At 37.6% G+C, this 18,061-nt stretch overlaps 1 protein-coding gene across 1 annotated transcript in view; it reads right to left on the bottom strand.

The window, feature by feature from the left end:
- Window positions 1–18,061, bottom strand: part of POLE2 (DNA polymerase epsilon 2, accessory subunit) — a gene marked incomplete in the record, with an annotated part of 1,055,700 nt that overhangs the window by 985,949 nt on the left and 51,690 nt on the right. Inside the window, 1 exon segment of the mRNA XM_044074281.1 lies at window positions 15,037–15,137. Within this exon segment, the coding sequence (XP_043930216.1) occupies window positions 15,037–15,137 (101 nt within the window).

Below are 18,061 nucleotides of genomic sequence, written 5' to 3' on the forward strand. Positions count from 1 at the left end.
CTTCCCTCATTAGGCCAGTCATAGAGTATAATGACCCATTTGGCATGTACCTCAACAGACACATCCAACAGCTGGAAAGGCCACAAAAGTACCTTACGAAGAGGATCCTAGGCCTTAAACACATGTCCTACACAGACAGACTCAAAAAACTCCAGCTATTCTCTGTCTCTTATAGTCTACCAAGAGGCGATCTCTGCTTGACTTACAAAGCCATGTCTGACCCAGCTCTGTTAGAAATGCTACACCTAAAGAAATCCCAATCCCTCCGCACCACACGCTCCAGAGACCTCAACCTCATTACCACAATCAACAGAACATGTTGGAGGGACAGGTTCATAACCCAGAGATTGCCCATACTCTGGAATAGACTTCCCATACATGTCAAGCAGAGCACCTCACTGGTCCTCTTCAACAGTAATCTTGATGAGTGAATGGGAAATAGAGGCACTGGGAACCAACGTCGGGCGGCACGATGCCAGGGAACTTCTATGGTCCAGGCTTGCAAAGGCTCCAGGGCCATTAGGTTCATAGGTGTGTACTAGGCTATGTATGCACAATTTATGTTAATCAGCGTACCTTTTTTCATGGGCCTTTGTCCAGACGTCTGATGTTTCCAAACAGAGGTACAGTGGATATAAAAAGTGTATACACCCCTGTTAAAATGCCAGATTTTTGTGATATAAAAAATGAGTCCACAATAAATCATTTCAAAACTTTTCCCACCTTTAATGTGACCTATAACCAGTACAATTCAATTGAAAAACAAAAATCTGTAGGGGAAAAACTATAAAAAAATAAAAAACATACAATAAGGTGGTTGCATAAGTGTGCACACCCTTAAACTAATACTTTGTTGAAGCACCTTTTGATTTAATTACAAAATTAAGTGACTGCATAATGTCTGCTGCACCTGAACAGATCAAAATCAGGTCTTCCCATAAAAACAAGCCATTATGATGGACGAATTATAAACAGATTATATAACAAGACAAAGAAATTGTTGCCCAAAAGCAAGAGGGATATCACTCAGCCTAAACGGGATAATCAGAAATCTTGTAAAATCTTTTAAAAGCAATTTATGAAAGTAAAATCGCATCTCTAGCCAAGGATAATCTTAAGGCATTCTTTAATTACGTCTGAAGTCTAAAAGGGAATGCCCAGCATACCAGACACCAGCCCTCGGACTAGCATCTCTAGAGAACAGGTCATCTCTGTGCTCACCAAGGCCAAAAACACGGCCTCATTGGGATCAAGTAATATCCCAGGTTGTTTACTAAACAATCCAAAATGACATCTAGCAGACCCACTTGGCATTCTATTTAACCGTAGCTTGAGAACTGGCTATATTCTTGCAGAATGGAGAACAGCAACAGTCATCTGCCTGCATAACGGGGAGCCATCAACTGTCCATGGGAACTACAGACCCACAAGTCTAACTAGCCTTATCTGCAAGGCCATGTAAAGAATTATCATGGAGCTCATCAACAAAGACATAGGCGATCTCCAAATACTGGACCCAACCCAGTTTGGCCTCATTAAGGGTAGATCATGCTTATTAAACCTGGCAGACTTCTTCGAGAATATCACCAAGGCCATGGATGGAAGCTTTTGACACAATTCCCCACTCTGGCATCATTGAGAAATTTTCCCAGATAGGGATTAATCCTTACATTACTAGATGGGTAGCCACCTGGCTCACTGACAGAACACACTGTCAAAACTGGAAACCTCACATCCACCAGTAGACCCTTCACCAGTGGAGTACCACAGGGGTCTGTGTTGGGCCCCTTACTGTTTGGCATCTATTTCTCAAAAGTCCAGACCAAAGTAGACAGCCTTTGGCTCACCAAGTTCACTGATTATTGCAAACTGGGAGCAATCATTGAGTTTCCCCAATAATGTCAACATATTACAGGAAGGGCTAACACAAACAAATCACTGGTGCCAGAGTAGAGTCTAAATTTAAATGCAAAAAATGATTATTCCCTTTGCCAAAAACAGAATTCCCTACAAATTACAATACCGACAGTACCCCCCACCCCCACCCAGAGTTCCAACACAGTGATTGGAGATTGGGAACACAGGCTGATAGCAATCTGAACTTTGACCACCGAGTTTCCACAGTGGTAAGGAAAGTCTTCTACGCAGTGCACCTCATAAGCAAGGGAATAGCATCCATGTCAAGGGATGTTATTACTCCACTGTACTCGATGCTCATCAGACCACTAATAGAGTATAATGCACCCTTTTGCATGTACCTCACCAAACACCTGCAGCAGCTATAGAAACCTCAGGAGGTTTCTCACTAAGAAAATATAGGGACTCCAAACCATGACCTACGTGGACAGGCTAAAAGCCCTGTCACTTTAATCTGTATCTTATAGGCTGCTGAGAGGTGACTTGTGTCTGGCCTACAGGACAATCTCTATCCCTGCAATAATGGAAATGCTGCACATCCACAAGTCAAATGGCTCAAGAGTCATTCACTCTAAGGATTTCAACCTAGCTTTTGACATTAACGGATCATGTTGGACAGACATACATGTCTCCCAGAGATTGCTGCTTCTCTGAAATAAACTCCCTATTCACAAAAACAGAGCTCCTCACCGACCCTCCTCAAATGCAACCTAGATAATTGGATGGGAGACTGCAAATTCACCCTTGCGGTGGCTCCCATGTCCCTCATGGACAGGGGTAGCTGGTGTTGATCACACACCAGCCATGTTCATAATTACATTCTGGATAATACCAAAAAAAGAATAAATGGGGATAAACTTGGGATTAAAATGACTAGGCATGTAAAGGCTCTAGGGCTGCTAGCCTAATAACCTCCTATGATAAAAGAAAGGATTTCAGGATTGCTATTCAACAGTATACTTACATTAATTGCAAGAAGAGCTCTAATAGTGACAGAAGAGGGAAACAGATAATGGTGGATTTGTAGTACTAAGGGACTCCTGCCAAGGGAAGAGGATTGCACTGGCATGTATTTGTATTCCACCTAAAACTGCTATAATATAGCTTAAGAAAATTCTGGGAGAAATAATCAGTTCTCATCAGGGATTACTACTTATGGGTGGGGATTGGAATTTCATTTGCACTAGTGAGTGCATCTGGGAGGCCGAGAAGGGAAAATAGAACAAAAGAGGGTAGATAAATGCAGGGTAATAAAATAAAAATGAGACACTGGCTTTCTACCAAACTGTTAAAAAGAAAGGAATTTAAGGAATGGGTAGTGGAAATTATTCAGGAGTTATTAGGGAATAGAGAAACTTCTTCTGAAAATGTAGCTAGGGAGTAGGACAAAATTAAAGTAGAGTTTAAAAATAAGGTGAAAATGAGAGTCAGATATGGTTAAGAGGTAACAAAAATTTAGAGGGAGTGACAAAGGTTAAAGCATTGCAGAATGGGGAATCTCACAGAACAAGAATAGGAGCAGTTGCAGAACGCTAAACAGAAAATAAGGGATTACCTTGATAATATGCATGAGTTTAGAAAGACGGTTAAGCAACGTTTTTTTTTTTTTATATACAACAACTCAGGCAAAAGAAAGTACAAAGGGCTGTTGCAATCTTAGGGAGCCTATAACAAGGAAAAACCAGAGATCCTGCAGACGTACTGGAAATATTTCAGAAATTTTATGAAAATTGCATGTGTGGGAAGAGACGAAAAGATAATGCAAAAACTGAGAAATTAGAAGCTCTGTTTTATGGATAGCAAAATACAATAGGTCAAAATGTTTTTAGTCCCTTTAATTTTACACACAGGTCAGACATATTAAGTGGGATAAGCTGATCCTTCCAATAGAATAAGGTTTTTCTGGGATTACCTGATCTGAAGGAGTATTTCAGAGCATAGCACAAGCAGAAAGCTATAATTCAAAGTGGAAAGGAATGATGACAAAATGGGGGGGGGGGGCCCAAGAAAAGAAACAAGGAAAAATTGGTATATTGGATCCAGATCTTTAAGGACAATATGAATATAATATTTTGTATGATTACTGTTAAAGTAACAGAAAGCATTCCAAGAACTAAGCCAACATGGGAATGGATAAAGGAAATTCTGCTGATAGGGATAACTACAATTAGGGATACAGACAATAGGCAAGAGGGGGCTGGCATTTACTGGAGAAAACTGGCGAAGGAACCAAAGTATTGGGATCAAATAATTAGACAGAGAAAGGTAAACAGAATGGAAGAGACCAAGAATTTATTTGTACACCAAGCTAGAGATTGCCTTCCCTATCACGGATTGATATCAAAGTATACGCAAACAGAAAGAAATAGGGGTATCCTACGCAAAACACATGCACAGGTAGAGTTTTTAGTAGAATCTAGAACAGAAGCTGCTGTCATAAAAGGGATAATTAGTACAGCATATAAAATATTGAATGATCAGAGGAGGTTAAAAAGGATTGGGAAGATAGACTGGATACACAATACACAAAAACAATGGCGAGATATATGTAGGACTCACAAATATGCAACAAAGTCTAGAAGATTTAGGATCTTTGCTTGGAAGTGTTTACATGGGTAATTTTACACCCCAAGCAGACTCCAAAGACTTTTTTCCTCAGGTAGATGTCAAATGTTGGAGGTGTAATGGGGAAGATAGAGGTATATGGGAGCATATTTTTGGGAGTGTAATGTGTTGGCAGACTTTAACAATTCCCTGCAGACCTCTATATCAGAAATACTGGGTGAGCAAACTGGTATAACTAAGGAAACATTTTTTAAGCTATTAAAGAGAATCAGGATTGCCTAGACATACTAAGGTCTTGCTGAGTCTAATTATGGTGGCTGCCAAAAAAGCAATTACTAGAAAAAGGAAATTATAGTCTAAACCAACTGCACTAGAAATAGTGAATATGGAAACAGAAATAAAATAACTGGAAATGATATCTTTAGAAAGAGGTAGGAGCAAATTACATAAAAATGGGGACTGTAGAACAATACATGCAGAATAACATTTTGGAGGAGAAATGAGTTTTAAAAGAAGGCTTGATTTGAATGAGTTAAGTAATGTTTGACTGATAATTGCTAGATAGATAACTGGTGTGCAATGTTTGCAACTAAAACTATGTCAATATGATTTGTTTTAAATTTATATAAATGTAGGATTGTCTAAATGATAAAGATGTTTCTTGGTGAGTGGGTATGGTAAAAAGGTTATAGTTTTTATCTTGTAAAGTCCTCTAAAGCTAGTTATGAAGCTAAATTAGCATCTCTAGCTAAGGATAATCATAATATATTCTTTAACTATGTCCGAAATCTAAAGGGAACACCCAATTATGTGCCAGACTTATAATGGACGTTATCTCTCAATACTGAACCTGTGGAAATTGCCAACCTGCTAGATGACAGATTTGGTGCAGACGTCACCCCCCTATCCCCACCAACCATACCCAAAGCATACCTGACACCAGTCCTCTTCCTAGCATCTCCAAAGAGCAGATCATAGCCACACTCTCCAAGGCCAAAAACACAACCTCTATGGGACCAGATAACATCCCAGGCTGCTTACTAAACAAATCTAAAACAAGACCTAGTGGAACCACTTGGCACTCTCTAACCTCAGCCTGAGCACTGGCTTTGGGCCAGCAGGGTGGAGAACAGCAACAGTAATCCCCATGCACAAAAGGGGTCCATCATCAGACTCTGGGAACTATACACCGTCTGCAAGGCCATGGAAAGAATCATCATGGACTTCAACAAGGACAGAGGTGACCTTCAAACTCTTGACCCAACCTAGTTTGGCTTCATTAAGGGTAGATCCTGCTTATTGAACCTAGTGGACTTCAAGAATGTCATCAAAGCTCTGGATGAAGGCAAAATAGTACATACTACCTAGTTTAACTTAGCCAAGGCTTTTGACACAATCCTCCACTCAGGTATCATTAAGAAACTCTCCCACCTGGGGATTAATCCATATGTCACTAGTTGGGTAGCCAACTGGCTCACCAACAGAACTCATACTATCAAAGTTGGGGATTCTACCTCTACCAGTACACCAATTACTAGTGGTGTACTACAAGGATCTGTGCTGGGCCCTCTACTGTTTGGAATCTATTTCTTGGAAGTCCAGGTGAAAGTAGATGGCCTTCGGCTTAACAAGTTTGCTGATGATTGCAAACTGGGTGCAATCATGGAGTACCCAACCGATGTTAACATATTACAAAAGGGGCTAACACAGACAAATGATTGGAACCAAAGCCAAGGACTAAAACTAAAATGCAAAAACCTGCATTATTATCCCCCTTGGTAAACAGGAAGTCCCTGCAAATTACAATATTGACAGCACCCCCCCCCCCAATCTCAAACCCAGTGGTGTGAGATTTGGGAACACAGATCGATAATTTAAATTTTAATCACTGTGTCCACAGTGGTAAGAAAAGCCTTCTACATTGCACATCTCATAAGTAGGGGCATTGCATCCACTAAGGATGCTACAACTCCTCTATACTCGGCCCTCATCAGACCACTAAGAGTACAATGCTAACTTTTGCATGTACCTCAGCAGACACCTGCAACTGAAGAAGCCAGAGGTTTCTCACCAAGAAAATTCAGGGCCTCCAAAACATAACTACATGAAAAGACTGAAATCCCTGTCACTGTACTGTGTATCCTACAGGCTGCTGAGAGGCAACTTGTGCCTGGCCTACACAGCAGTCTCTGAACCTGCCCTAATGGAAATGCTGCACATCTACAAGTCGCTCAAAGATCTCAGCCTAGCCTGTGACATTAACAAAACATGCTAGAGAGACAGATATCTCCCAGAGGAGTGGCAAACTCCCAGTTCACGTGAAGCAGCGCTCCTCAACAACCCTTTTCAAGTGCAACCTAGACAACTGGATGAGCGACCATAAATTCACCCTGTGGGGGTGGCACCCATGTCCCTCATTGACAGAGGCAGTCAGTGCTGATCATAGACTCGCTCTGCAAATAATGACCATATAACCAAGGTCAATTAGGGAACAAGGTTATAACATGGCTAGGCTTGTAAAGGCCCTAGGGCCATTAGCCTAGTAACCTCCTATGAACCTATAAAAAGAAAATCCAAGAATCCCAAGTTTTCTTTCTTTGGAAAAAATGTCACTCCACACAAAGTAGGAAATTCAAAAGTGTTTTTCTTCCTACATAATTGGTCTGAACTACTCTATTATTGCTTACATTTCTATTTTAGCTTGTGAAATGTTTTGTATTTTACCTAGGCTGAGCCTGAAATTGGCCAATAGTGATCACTGCACTACTGAGATAAAGAAATGTAAATAAATGGACATGACTTAATTTTAGACCTATGGCAATTTTATCACCCCCCTTCAAAACTACTTGAAATGCATTAAAAACAGTTGGTAAACTATCTCCTGCAGGAAGAACTCATATCCCACACACAACAAAGCTTTCATTCCTCTCATAGTACTAATATTGCACTTCCAACATTTACAAGCACTGTCAAAGCTAGACATAATAGCAAACTAGCATGTTCCTTATTTCTAGGCATAATTTAATGCCTTCAATACAGTTTGCCACAGCAAACTTCTACTTCAGATGTCCATACCAAGTCTATCTCAGCCCACCCTTCTATGGTTCAGAAGCTACCTATTAGATATCAGTCAGTAAAATGCCACTCCACCCTCTCTCCATACTTCCAATTTGCCACCAGGTGTATCACAAGGCTCTATCCTTGGACCCTACTCTTTAAGCATTCTCACCAACACCCTGCACATACCCACACAACAGACCTCCTTAATACAATATATGAGAGGACTCTACACTCATATCTACATCCAACAACCAAGCACATCTCCAAAATGTTATTAAGGAAGCTGAAACTAACTCACAACTCATGCTCAACCAAAACACACTGCTACTACTACTCCCCCCCATCTCTCTCTCTCTCGAGATAACAAAATTTAAATTCTTTTAGTACAACCACTGAAGTCATTTCTCTTACCAAATTATTAGGGGTGATAGTAGATAATAATCTTAAATTTGACCTGCATATACAAAGTTACATAAAAAAGAAAAAAACACACCAAAAATTAGGGATGCTTTGCACAGCCAAAAAACTTTTTTTTACCAATGCAACTAATACTACACTTAACTCCTCACCTCACAAACTTTATGGTACTCCCCATCCTTATTAACCTCAAGGAAATCATAATAAAAAAAATCAAAATTTGAACAATGTTATAATAATGTGGCTACATTTGCAGCAAATACTCCTTTCAGAACCCACCGTTGTACAACACTAAAAAGCCTAAACTGGTTAGTAGTACCCCATTAACTACCACACACAGCCTCTTACCACCTATGAAATTATCTAGCATTCATCTGCTTGTCCAGCACTAAATACCATTCTACATAACTATGTTCCCAATCAGCCATTATGATCCAATGACCAAAAACTCCTCACTGCCCACAAACCTATCAAATCTGCTGAGTATGGCCTGTAATCATAATATGTTACCAAGGTCTGAAACTCCTTACCTGTAACAATCAGGTCACTATAATCCCTCTAATCCTTTAAAACAATTCTGAAAGACTTCCTAAACAAAACCTGGCTCTGTTCTTGCTCTACCCCATCATAAACTATATCCCTAAATATGAACATGGATACCTTACAGCTTTCCTACTCTCCCTTCTTCACTCACTTCCTTCAATTTTTCTCCCCAGGCTTTCTTTCTACATATGCCATAAACCTGCTTATCTCATTTCATTTTGCAATTTCTGTTTATATTATACTAACATATCTTAAATGTTTCTATAAGCTGGCTAAAATTTCTCTAAATATTAAATAATTGTCATATAAGATGCATCTATTCTTAGCTATTTTCACATGGTGTCTAATTTGGTATTAAGTAAAATGCAGGCATTCCTGTATTAGTTTTGAAGATTCCAAAATTATTTTTCTTAAAATGTTTTTGCAATACTTCAGAGCTTTTCTCCCCTGGGCCTCAGCTGAAAATGGGCACCTAACAGGTCAGCCTTTACCAGTAATCAAACGTCAATAAATAAATAAATACATAAATACTTAAAAAGTGAACTATGTGATAATGTTTGAATGCTGATAAGTTCTTAAGTCTAAAATGTATTACAGAAAAAAAGTATAGTACATCGTTCATACACAAAAACATTTTAATTTCTGAATTATGTTTCAAGTAGAAATATACCAAATAAGCTCACTTTTTTATTTCTGATCATATTTCAATTGGTTATTATTATGCACTAGAAACAGTTTTATTGGCAGTTGTTTAGCTATTTCAAGGGTGCTTAAAACAACAAAAAAACCGAGAAAACAGTCCATCACCAAAGAATGTGCGCTTAATTTTTGTAATTATATTTAAGGTATTACTGCATAAAAAGCTAACAACCCGCGGTGGTGGTGCTGCGGTAGCATGGTCGCCTCACAGTAAGACGCTGTCCAGTTCGATTCTCAGCTTCAGCGCCTTCTGCGTGGAGATATGCGTGAATGGGCGTACCTTAGTTGAAGGTTGTGCGTCAGGGCTAGTAACTCGGCACGTAAAAATCAACTACCAATCATTAGCGGACCGGAGTTTCGCTGCGGCGACCCCTAACCGGGAAAAGCCGAAAGACACAAACAAACTGCATAAAAAGCTAACACTGATTTAGTAGGTGCAAAAATTTCAGAAAAGTATAAAACATAATTTTATGCCATAACTATATGATTATCAAGTATTACCCATAAATAAGAGAAAGGGATATGGAAGTCCTAAGTGAAAGACCTGCTCTAGTAGAGTTTCTAATCAAATCAAGAGCAGAAGTTGCTTGTTAGAAAATATATAATTAGTAGGGAATATAAAATATTGCATGATAATGATAAAAATCAATCAGATGAGATTAGAAAAGACTGGGAAGAGACTGGAAAAGCAATTTACAAGAGAAAATGGGAGGCAACTTGGAAAATGTGTTTTGGATTGTAGTGAGTTGGCAAATAAAAAAAAAATTCCCTTCAGAGTACTTAGAAATATTGGGTTAGCAAATGACTGCAATGAAGGACATATTTATTTGAGCTGCAACACAGGATCTGCAGTGCACGGACATAGTAAGGCCTCATTAAGTTTAATTCTGTTGGCTGCAGAAAAAACAATTACTAGAAAAAGGAAATCAAAGTCTAAATCAACTATATTTAAAGTACTGAAGTTATAAATGAACTGGAAGAGGGATCTTTAGAAAAGGAAAGGAGCAAATTACATAGAAATAAACGGAAACTGTAGGAACAATACATGAAGAACAATGTTCAAGAAGAGAAGTGAGGTTTAAGGGAAGGCAGGAATTCAGCAATTTATGAATTGTTGGACTGATAATTACAAATTATAATATATATAAATATACACAAATAAGACAAATATTGCTTGTTTTCTTTTCTGTTAATGTATGTTTACCTATGTCTTAAGTGATAATTTAATAAAGCTTAAAATTGATAAAAATAGGTAATTAAGGAAAAATGCAACATTGTTGCTTTCCCACCTGCCTGTTAAAAAGAGAGAAACTTAAGGAATAGATAGCAGAAATCATTCAAGAGTTATTAAGAAGATAGAAATTTCTTCAGAATTTAAACTTCTGAGTGGGATAAAATGAAAATGGAGTATAAAAATAGGTTAGAAATAAAATGGTTAAGAAGTAAAATATATTATTTAGAGGGGGTGAGAAAGGTTAAAGCGTTGCAGAATAAGGGAAATCTCACACAACAATGCTAAAGAAAACAGGTATATTTTTTTTTACCAACCACAGAAGCTGTTCGCAATCAAAAAATTGAAATAGTTTATCTGGGAATTCAAGAAGCCAAGAGTTAAATGGGATAATTTGATTCTCAGATGGCCCCCAACAGAACAAGGTGGATGAGGATCGCTTGATTTGAAGGAATATTTTACAGCTACACCATTTGAGGATCATGTGAATTACAACCTTTTGCTTGTGTTATGTAAAGTGGAAAGGGATGATGAAGAAGCAGGGGTAAGTTTTTGTTCCTTGAGCAGAATGGCAGGAAAAAAAAAATAGAATACTACATTCATAAAGCTGCAGAAAATACTCTGAGAACAAGTCAACACGGGGATGTAGAAAGAGATTTTGCCAATTGGGATGACTGAAAGTAGGGGTACAGAAAATAAGCAAGAGGAGATTGGAATTTAGTGAAAAAAAGGCAAAGGAAACAAGCTACTGGAATCAAATAACTAGAAAAAGTTGATATTGTGGGATAAGGCCAAGAAATTGTTTAAATTGCAGGTTAGAGACTGCACTTCCTACCAGGGATTGAGTTGAGGCAAAGAGAAAGGGACAAGGGAATCCTAAGTGAAAGCCTGGCTCTGATAGTTTTTAGTTGAATCTGGAACAGAAGCTACCAATAAAATAGGGATAATTAGTAATAATATGGTATATAAAATGTTGCATAACTATAAGAATCAGAGGAGATTTGAAAACCTTAGGGAGAGAAAATGGAAAAGCAATTTACAAGGGAACAAAGGTAAAAACATATGTATGGCTTCCCAAGTAACAAAGTGCAGAAGGTTTAGTATTTTTGCTTGGAAAGCTTTACATAGGAATGTTTATAACCCACGAAGACTTCAAATAATTTTCCTCAGGTAGACACAAATGTTGAAGAATATGTCAGAAATATTGGTGAAACAACTGTCTGTAACTAAGGAAATTATTTTGAGTTGGGACACAGAATCTAAATTGCCTTGACATAAGGCCTTAAGTTTAATTCTGTTGGTTGTCAAAAAAGCAGTTACTAGGAAGAAAATGAAAGGCTAAACCCAAATTTGAAGAATTGAATACTGTAAAAAGATAAAAAGAACTGAACAAGGGATTTTTAAAAAAATAGAAGGAACAAATTACGATGATTTAAATGGAGTTTGAAGGAACAATACATGAAGAATAATGTTGAGGTGGAGGAGAAAGGTTAAAAGGCATGAATTGAGCAATACCAAATGAACGGAAGGTGCACAAAATAACTTGAGAATGTTGAAGTTGGTGACGAAAACGTGATTTTACATTGTCAGCGTTGAACCTTCTTGTTTTGTGCTGGTTTCCATATTAAAGCTGTTCGTGTTTTATCCATATGGGTCCGAGGTGCTTTGTGCAGGTTTCATGAATTGAGCAATGTATTTAATGCTGGAGTGTTGACAATTATAAAGATAAAGACATAAAACATATGTGATACATAATGTATGTAAATGAAAAAATGCTACATATGTTTTTATTTTTTATTAATGTTTGTGTGCCTATGTCTATTTTTGAAACACCTTTACAAAAGTTAAGTTTTTAGCAAAAAAAGGTATTGTGAAAAAAAGATGATGCAAGGGATTATGTGAGGAATTATCGTATAATAAAGAAAAACATGCATTAGCTGAAATAAAAAGATGGTTATTAAAGAAAGGATGGAGATAAGGGAAAGGTAAAAAGATGACATAAGAGAATATTTTCAATGAAATGACAATATGCAAAGTATAGTTATTAATGTGAAGCTCAAACTGTAAATGTTGCAAAAATGAATGCATGGACGATGCAAGTGTAAAACTGTGAATAAAGTAAAACCTGCTCTTTTCAATATGCTCCATGCGATCTTTTACAACCATCTAAACTACTAGCAACTCCGGTAGATGCGACCTCAGGTTAAACTTTCACTCAAAGGATGGTACAAGCAGGTGTGCAGCATACCATAATGCTACACTACAGTGTCAATAATTGAACTTTACTCATATCTATGTTCCATGATCTGGGCAATATTCAGCTGCCACACACCTTAGCCCAACAAACAACACTCAGCCACTGCCAACAGTCACTTCTTCCCCCAACAAAGCTGCATGCGTCTTGTGATGTCCCCTCTCTGGTTCAGTTATCAAGGAGCCCAAATCCTCACCACTGACACTGGAGAGGGATGTTCACTTGGAACAAAAATGGATACACCCAGTAATTCCAGATGTAGCTCTCTGCATCAAGCACAATTTCCCTTAATAGCACACAGGGAACACAATCAGTCCAGGATCTGGGTTTCTCTATCTCCCTCCAGGTCCCCAATAAGACTCCCTACTGGCACAGCAATAGAGTAGAGTCCTCAGCTGAGTGTCCAAGCCAAGGCCTTCAGCACCCTCTCTGTAAAACAGGTCAGTGCTTTGTGTCCTTGCTCCAAGCACCCGACACACGCACTCTCGCGCGCACACACACTCGCAAGCACACACCTGGGAAAGGCTAGCAAATTTACTAGCAATGAATCTTTCTGCTCAAACTATAAGGTACTGCCACCAGACGCTCCGTCAGTTACTCTAAGGCTCTTACAAGGGTACCCAATTATACTGAGTGAAATTAATATTAATACAAATGGTAGTGTTTTGACTAATGCAGTAAGGCTTTCAGGAGTGACCACAGAGTCACCAAATAGATACAAGTACTCTCAAAGGTTAAAATATTCTCTAAAGGAACAGCCATAATGGCAAGTTTAAATATATTTAATAATAAATAATAAAAGAACATGAAAATATAGAATATCTATTTACAATAAATAGCAGAGTTTCAATCACAGGAAATACTAAAATAACACATATGAATAGATTCACACAGATACAGAAAAAACAGTACTAAACTAATCTCACTAGATTTTCTTGACTGATCTAAAGAATTACTATTCCTTCGTCACTTACTAGAGCAAGATAAAAAGAAGTAGGTGAGGGGTCCCTTCCCTGTCAAGTTCCAGAAACTGAGTGCTCTGAGACTTCAGTCTCATCTTGTATTTGAAGTACCACTACAGAGCTGGATTACAAAATGACATCACACAAACATCTGATCATATGACTTCTGGTACCCATGCTACCTACCCCCTTAGCTAGCTGCTGCCAGAATTTAACATGTGTGTGTCAATAATGCACATGCATCAAGCTTTAAGATCAGTTGCAGCTTCTGGAAGTTATAAAACAAAACACTTCCACTCTTCCTACAGGAGCTAATAAACCATTCTCTGGAACAGGCATTTCATCTCTGGCTGCAGTCAAAACTATAAGATACAATCTTTATGGCCTAATTTTTGTAATTTAATTTCTTACTATTTTTCAAAGTTAGCTAGACTGATATTAACCTCTTCTCTTCCAGTATCCAGTTTACAACAGTACAGTCTGACATAAATTTATATTTATTTTCTGTCCAGCAGGACACACTGTTGAAACATTTTTAACACAAGTAACTTTGCAAATACATTTTCAACACAAGCATCTGTACAAATCAGTTTGATATACAAATGAGAGAAAATGCTTTACAAAATTCCAGCTAGCTGTGTTGGCATGTGTTACACATCCACTGCCCTACTTCTCCTGACAGTACCTTACATTGTCACATGTCCATCTCAAGAATGGTATTAAATAGCCCAAGTGCTGTAGATAAAGTTCTGACAGAAGTGTATGCACATCCTACAGATTTCAGTTTATTGTTAATAAAATGAAATGATAATGATACAAGTGTCCAACAAACTGATCAACCAAATGAAGTGATAATCAGACAAATATGTCAAGCCATACACAAGAGGTTCTCAAGTCAAACATAGCCTTCATGTTGGTAAACAGAGCAGGTCTGTTCAAGAATAATACCAAAATGACTGTAGCTGTATGTATAAAGGCCTTCACTAAAACTTTAAGACTGCGGAAAGTATCAGACAGAGTTTACTGTTAAAAGTAGTTAAGTGCCAGACTATGGAAAGGAATTCAAAGAGAGATGACTCACTGGGAATAATTAGCTGAATGATGCTGAATAACCACACTGTTGGGTACATTTGTCATACAGACTGCAACAAGTCTGGGAAGACAAACCACATCCAATAAAATGGCAAGGAATATTGTCAGGAGCTTTGACTTGGGGAAGAGCATTGCTTCTTGATGAGGACCTTATTTGGAATAATTACCTAAAGTGCCATGAGGAGCGGAATTTTAGCGATTATGTAACAGTCGTTAAAAATATATCAAGGACTCTAAAAACAAACAGATCAAAATAGCCACCATTATAAATATTAAGAAACGTAACAGTTACTTACAAGGCTGCTTTTCAACAGCATCAATAATGCGCTCTATTTGATCTTCTAATTCTAGTTCATTCAGCGATTCCAGTACCTCCACAAGGAATTTGCTGGCTTCTCTAATTTGAAGGAAAAAAGTAAAATGATTGGTACTTGCATATAAATGGTGTTTAACTTTTAACTCAAGTTTTACTAAAATATTAACTACAAATGTTTAAGTACAAGTGCTTGAACTTTAGCAGCTACTACACATATCATTAGGACCTTGTTGATTCCTCATGTTTAAACCTTTATTTGAAGCAAGTAAAAAAAATATATACATCTCTGACTACAGTCTGGATGAACTAACTTCATCACAGAGTAAAGTTAATCGATCTGTTAACAGCTCTTTCAGTATCAATCATTGTGTGAATTTAACTGTTAAGCTGGCTCATTATTAGTAATGTAACAAATGCTCTTCAATCATGGTCTCCTTACAAATTAGTACACAATCTCTTCCCCAACCAGCCTTCCTTAAGGGCATATACCTGCAAGGGACAGGGAAATTTAGTGCAGATAATTGAGACTATGGGTTGCTAATGAGCTCTGCACCACAGTACTAAGTTTAATTTACTTAGCCTCCATTTGTTAACTGTGCAAACCTAAGCAGGTCATTTAACAAGACAGCAATCCTGTGTTACCCATGAAGAACAGCACTTGTGTCTAGTTAGTTTCTTAAGTCACACATCACAAAAGATTTCTCTGGTTACAAATTCAGCCTGGAAAATTAAACCCATTACATTAACTTTTAGTCTTTTAAAGCTCTACTTTAAAGAGATCTTCTTGCCAGTGCAATACAACTTAAAATTATGTTTTACTAACTGCACACCTATCCTCTTATCTCCTGAACCTCTGTGCTACATGCTCAACAGACTATGCCCTATGAACATTCATCTGTGTATTTTGTACTTCTGTTGCTCTGTTAATATTCTTGATATTCATCTCCCCAAGTCTACATTGCAACAGGTACATACAAGGTTAAAATATGACAAGTTAATAAAAAGTACTTGCCATTGTGGCTAACTTATCAATTACACAACTACTTCAGTTGCTTCAGTGACTTAGTTTTATAGAGGTCAGTTCACAGTAGTCAAATTCTTTCTAAAATTACATCTGACTTAATGGACATGGTAAACACCTCCTTACAACTGATAAAGTGGACACATTTTTTACCAAATACACACTTTGCAGTCTAATAGTCTGAACTTTTGAGCATAACATTCTGGGATCTGGTTAAAAAGTAGTCTACATAGTTAGAACTAAAAAAATAGAGTAATGGAGCACTCCAATGAGAGTAGATGTTGCTTTCATAAAATATCTAAAGGAGCAGAATTCTGTACTCATTATGCACATGAATATGTAAATCAACCTTTTCAAAACTACCTAATCACAGTTTATATTTTAATAAGTCATCTTCCACATGGATTGCAGAAGCTGCTTTTCTAAAGCTAGTGCTATTTTAGAAGTAAAAAATGTTTTAGGAACACTAAATATTAAACTGCTAGGTTGATTACTAAATATTCTAAACCACACTGACTGCTTGATTAGAGACAAAATATCAGAGCTGATTAATCATAACTACGTTTTGCTGAAGGAAACTTAAAATTTAAAGGTATGATGGCAAGAAGTTCATTGAAAAATAAAGTACAAGATTATGAGGAGAGAATAAGAAATGGTAGCCTCCCCAGCAACCTATTTTTTTTTTAATTTTAACATTTGTTTACTGGGAAAGTCCTACTGGAGCAGAGCCCATTTTCAGCAGATACTCGGGTAGAAATGCTCCAGATGCATGTCTTTCAAATGTGTGAGGAGACAGCAGCACCCGGAGGAAACCCACGCAAATGCAGGGAGGACATGCAAACTCCACACAGAAGGCACCTCAGCTGAGAATCGAACCGAAGAACCTCTTGCTGTGAAGCGACAACACTAACCGCTGCACTACTCCACTGCAGCCTAACACAACATGGAACAATTCAGATATACTTAAAAGGTAGCCAGTGCAGTTTTTGGGGCTAAAAGTTGATGTTTTCTGAAAACATGCAAGCTGTTTTCACATCTGGGAGGGGAGAGAGAGAGAGAGAGAGAGAGAGAGAGAGAAGAAAAGTACAGGCAAATAATGTAAACAGGAACAAAGACTGTAACATGCACTTTAGCATGTGTAATCTTAACGCCAGGCAATGCCTGTGAGTGCACCTGTTGATTTGGGACAATTATTCCCATCTGGAGGGCTAAACACCATTTACTGAAAATGTGTTTTTGATCAAAGTTAAATATGGTATGGGGGCATTCTTAAAATATATTTAGTTTTTTTGTCATTTGTTTTTTATGGGGTTCTTTATAGCAAAAATATCTTGAAAAATATGATATATTTTCAAACGGAGATAAAAAAACAACTGTATAAAAGATTAGCCTGCTAAATAGTAGGTGCAAGTAAGAAAAAAGTTGGAAATATGCATTTAAAATAATTGCCATTTATAACAGGTGGAAACAATACTTAATTTATCATAATGGCTACTTTCTCCATATTATCTTGGAATTTAAAACATCTTACAGGTATAAACAAAAATGAAAGTAATGAATTATATTATCAACTACTTTGTAGCAATGCTGCAGGAGACATATTTGGAAAGAAAGGAGCATGTGAATTTGACAAAGAAAGGATTTCAGGATAGATATTCTGCAAATGCTCAGGGATAAAGGAAAATGAGAGTAATAATACTGATTGCTAGAGGAGCTTCAATACTGACAGAAGGGGAAAAAAAAGATATTGGTACTTTTGTGCTAGCATGGTGTTAACAAGGGAGGAGGATTATACTGGATGGTATTTATATTTCACCACAAACTGCTATTCTGCGAGATTTAGAAAACTTGAGGATTTCCAAGATGGCAATATACTGACCAACAGCTTAGTTTCAGATCTCCCAGTGTGAAAAAGAAATTAAGATATGGGGGCCAGTAATTCTGCCAGATTTAGTAAATCCAGTTACTGGCTAGCAAGTAAACA

Source organism: Protopterus annectens, chromosome 6.part0 (genome assembly GCF_019279795.1).
Source record: "Protopterus annectens isolate FY-2018-M chromosome 6.part0, PAN1.0, whole genome shotgun sequence".
NCBI lineage: Eukaryota > Metazoa > Chordata > Ceratodontiformes > Protopteridae > Protopterus > Protopterus annectens.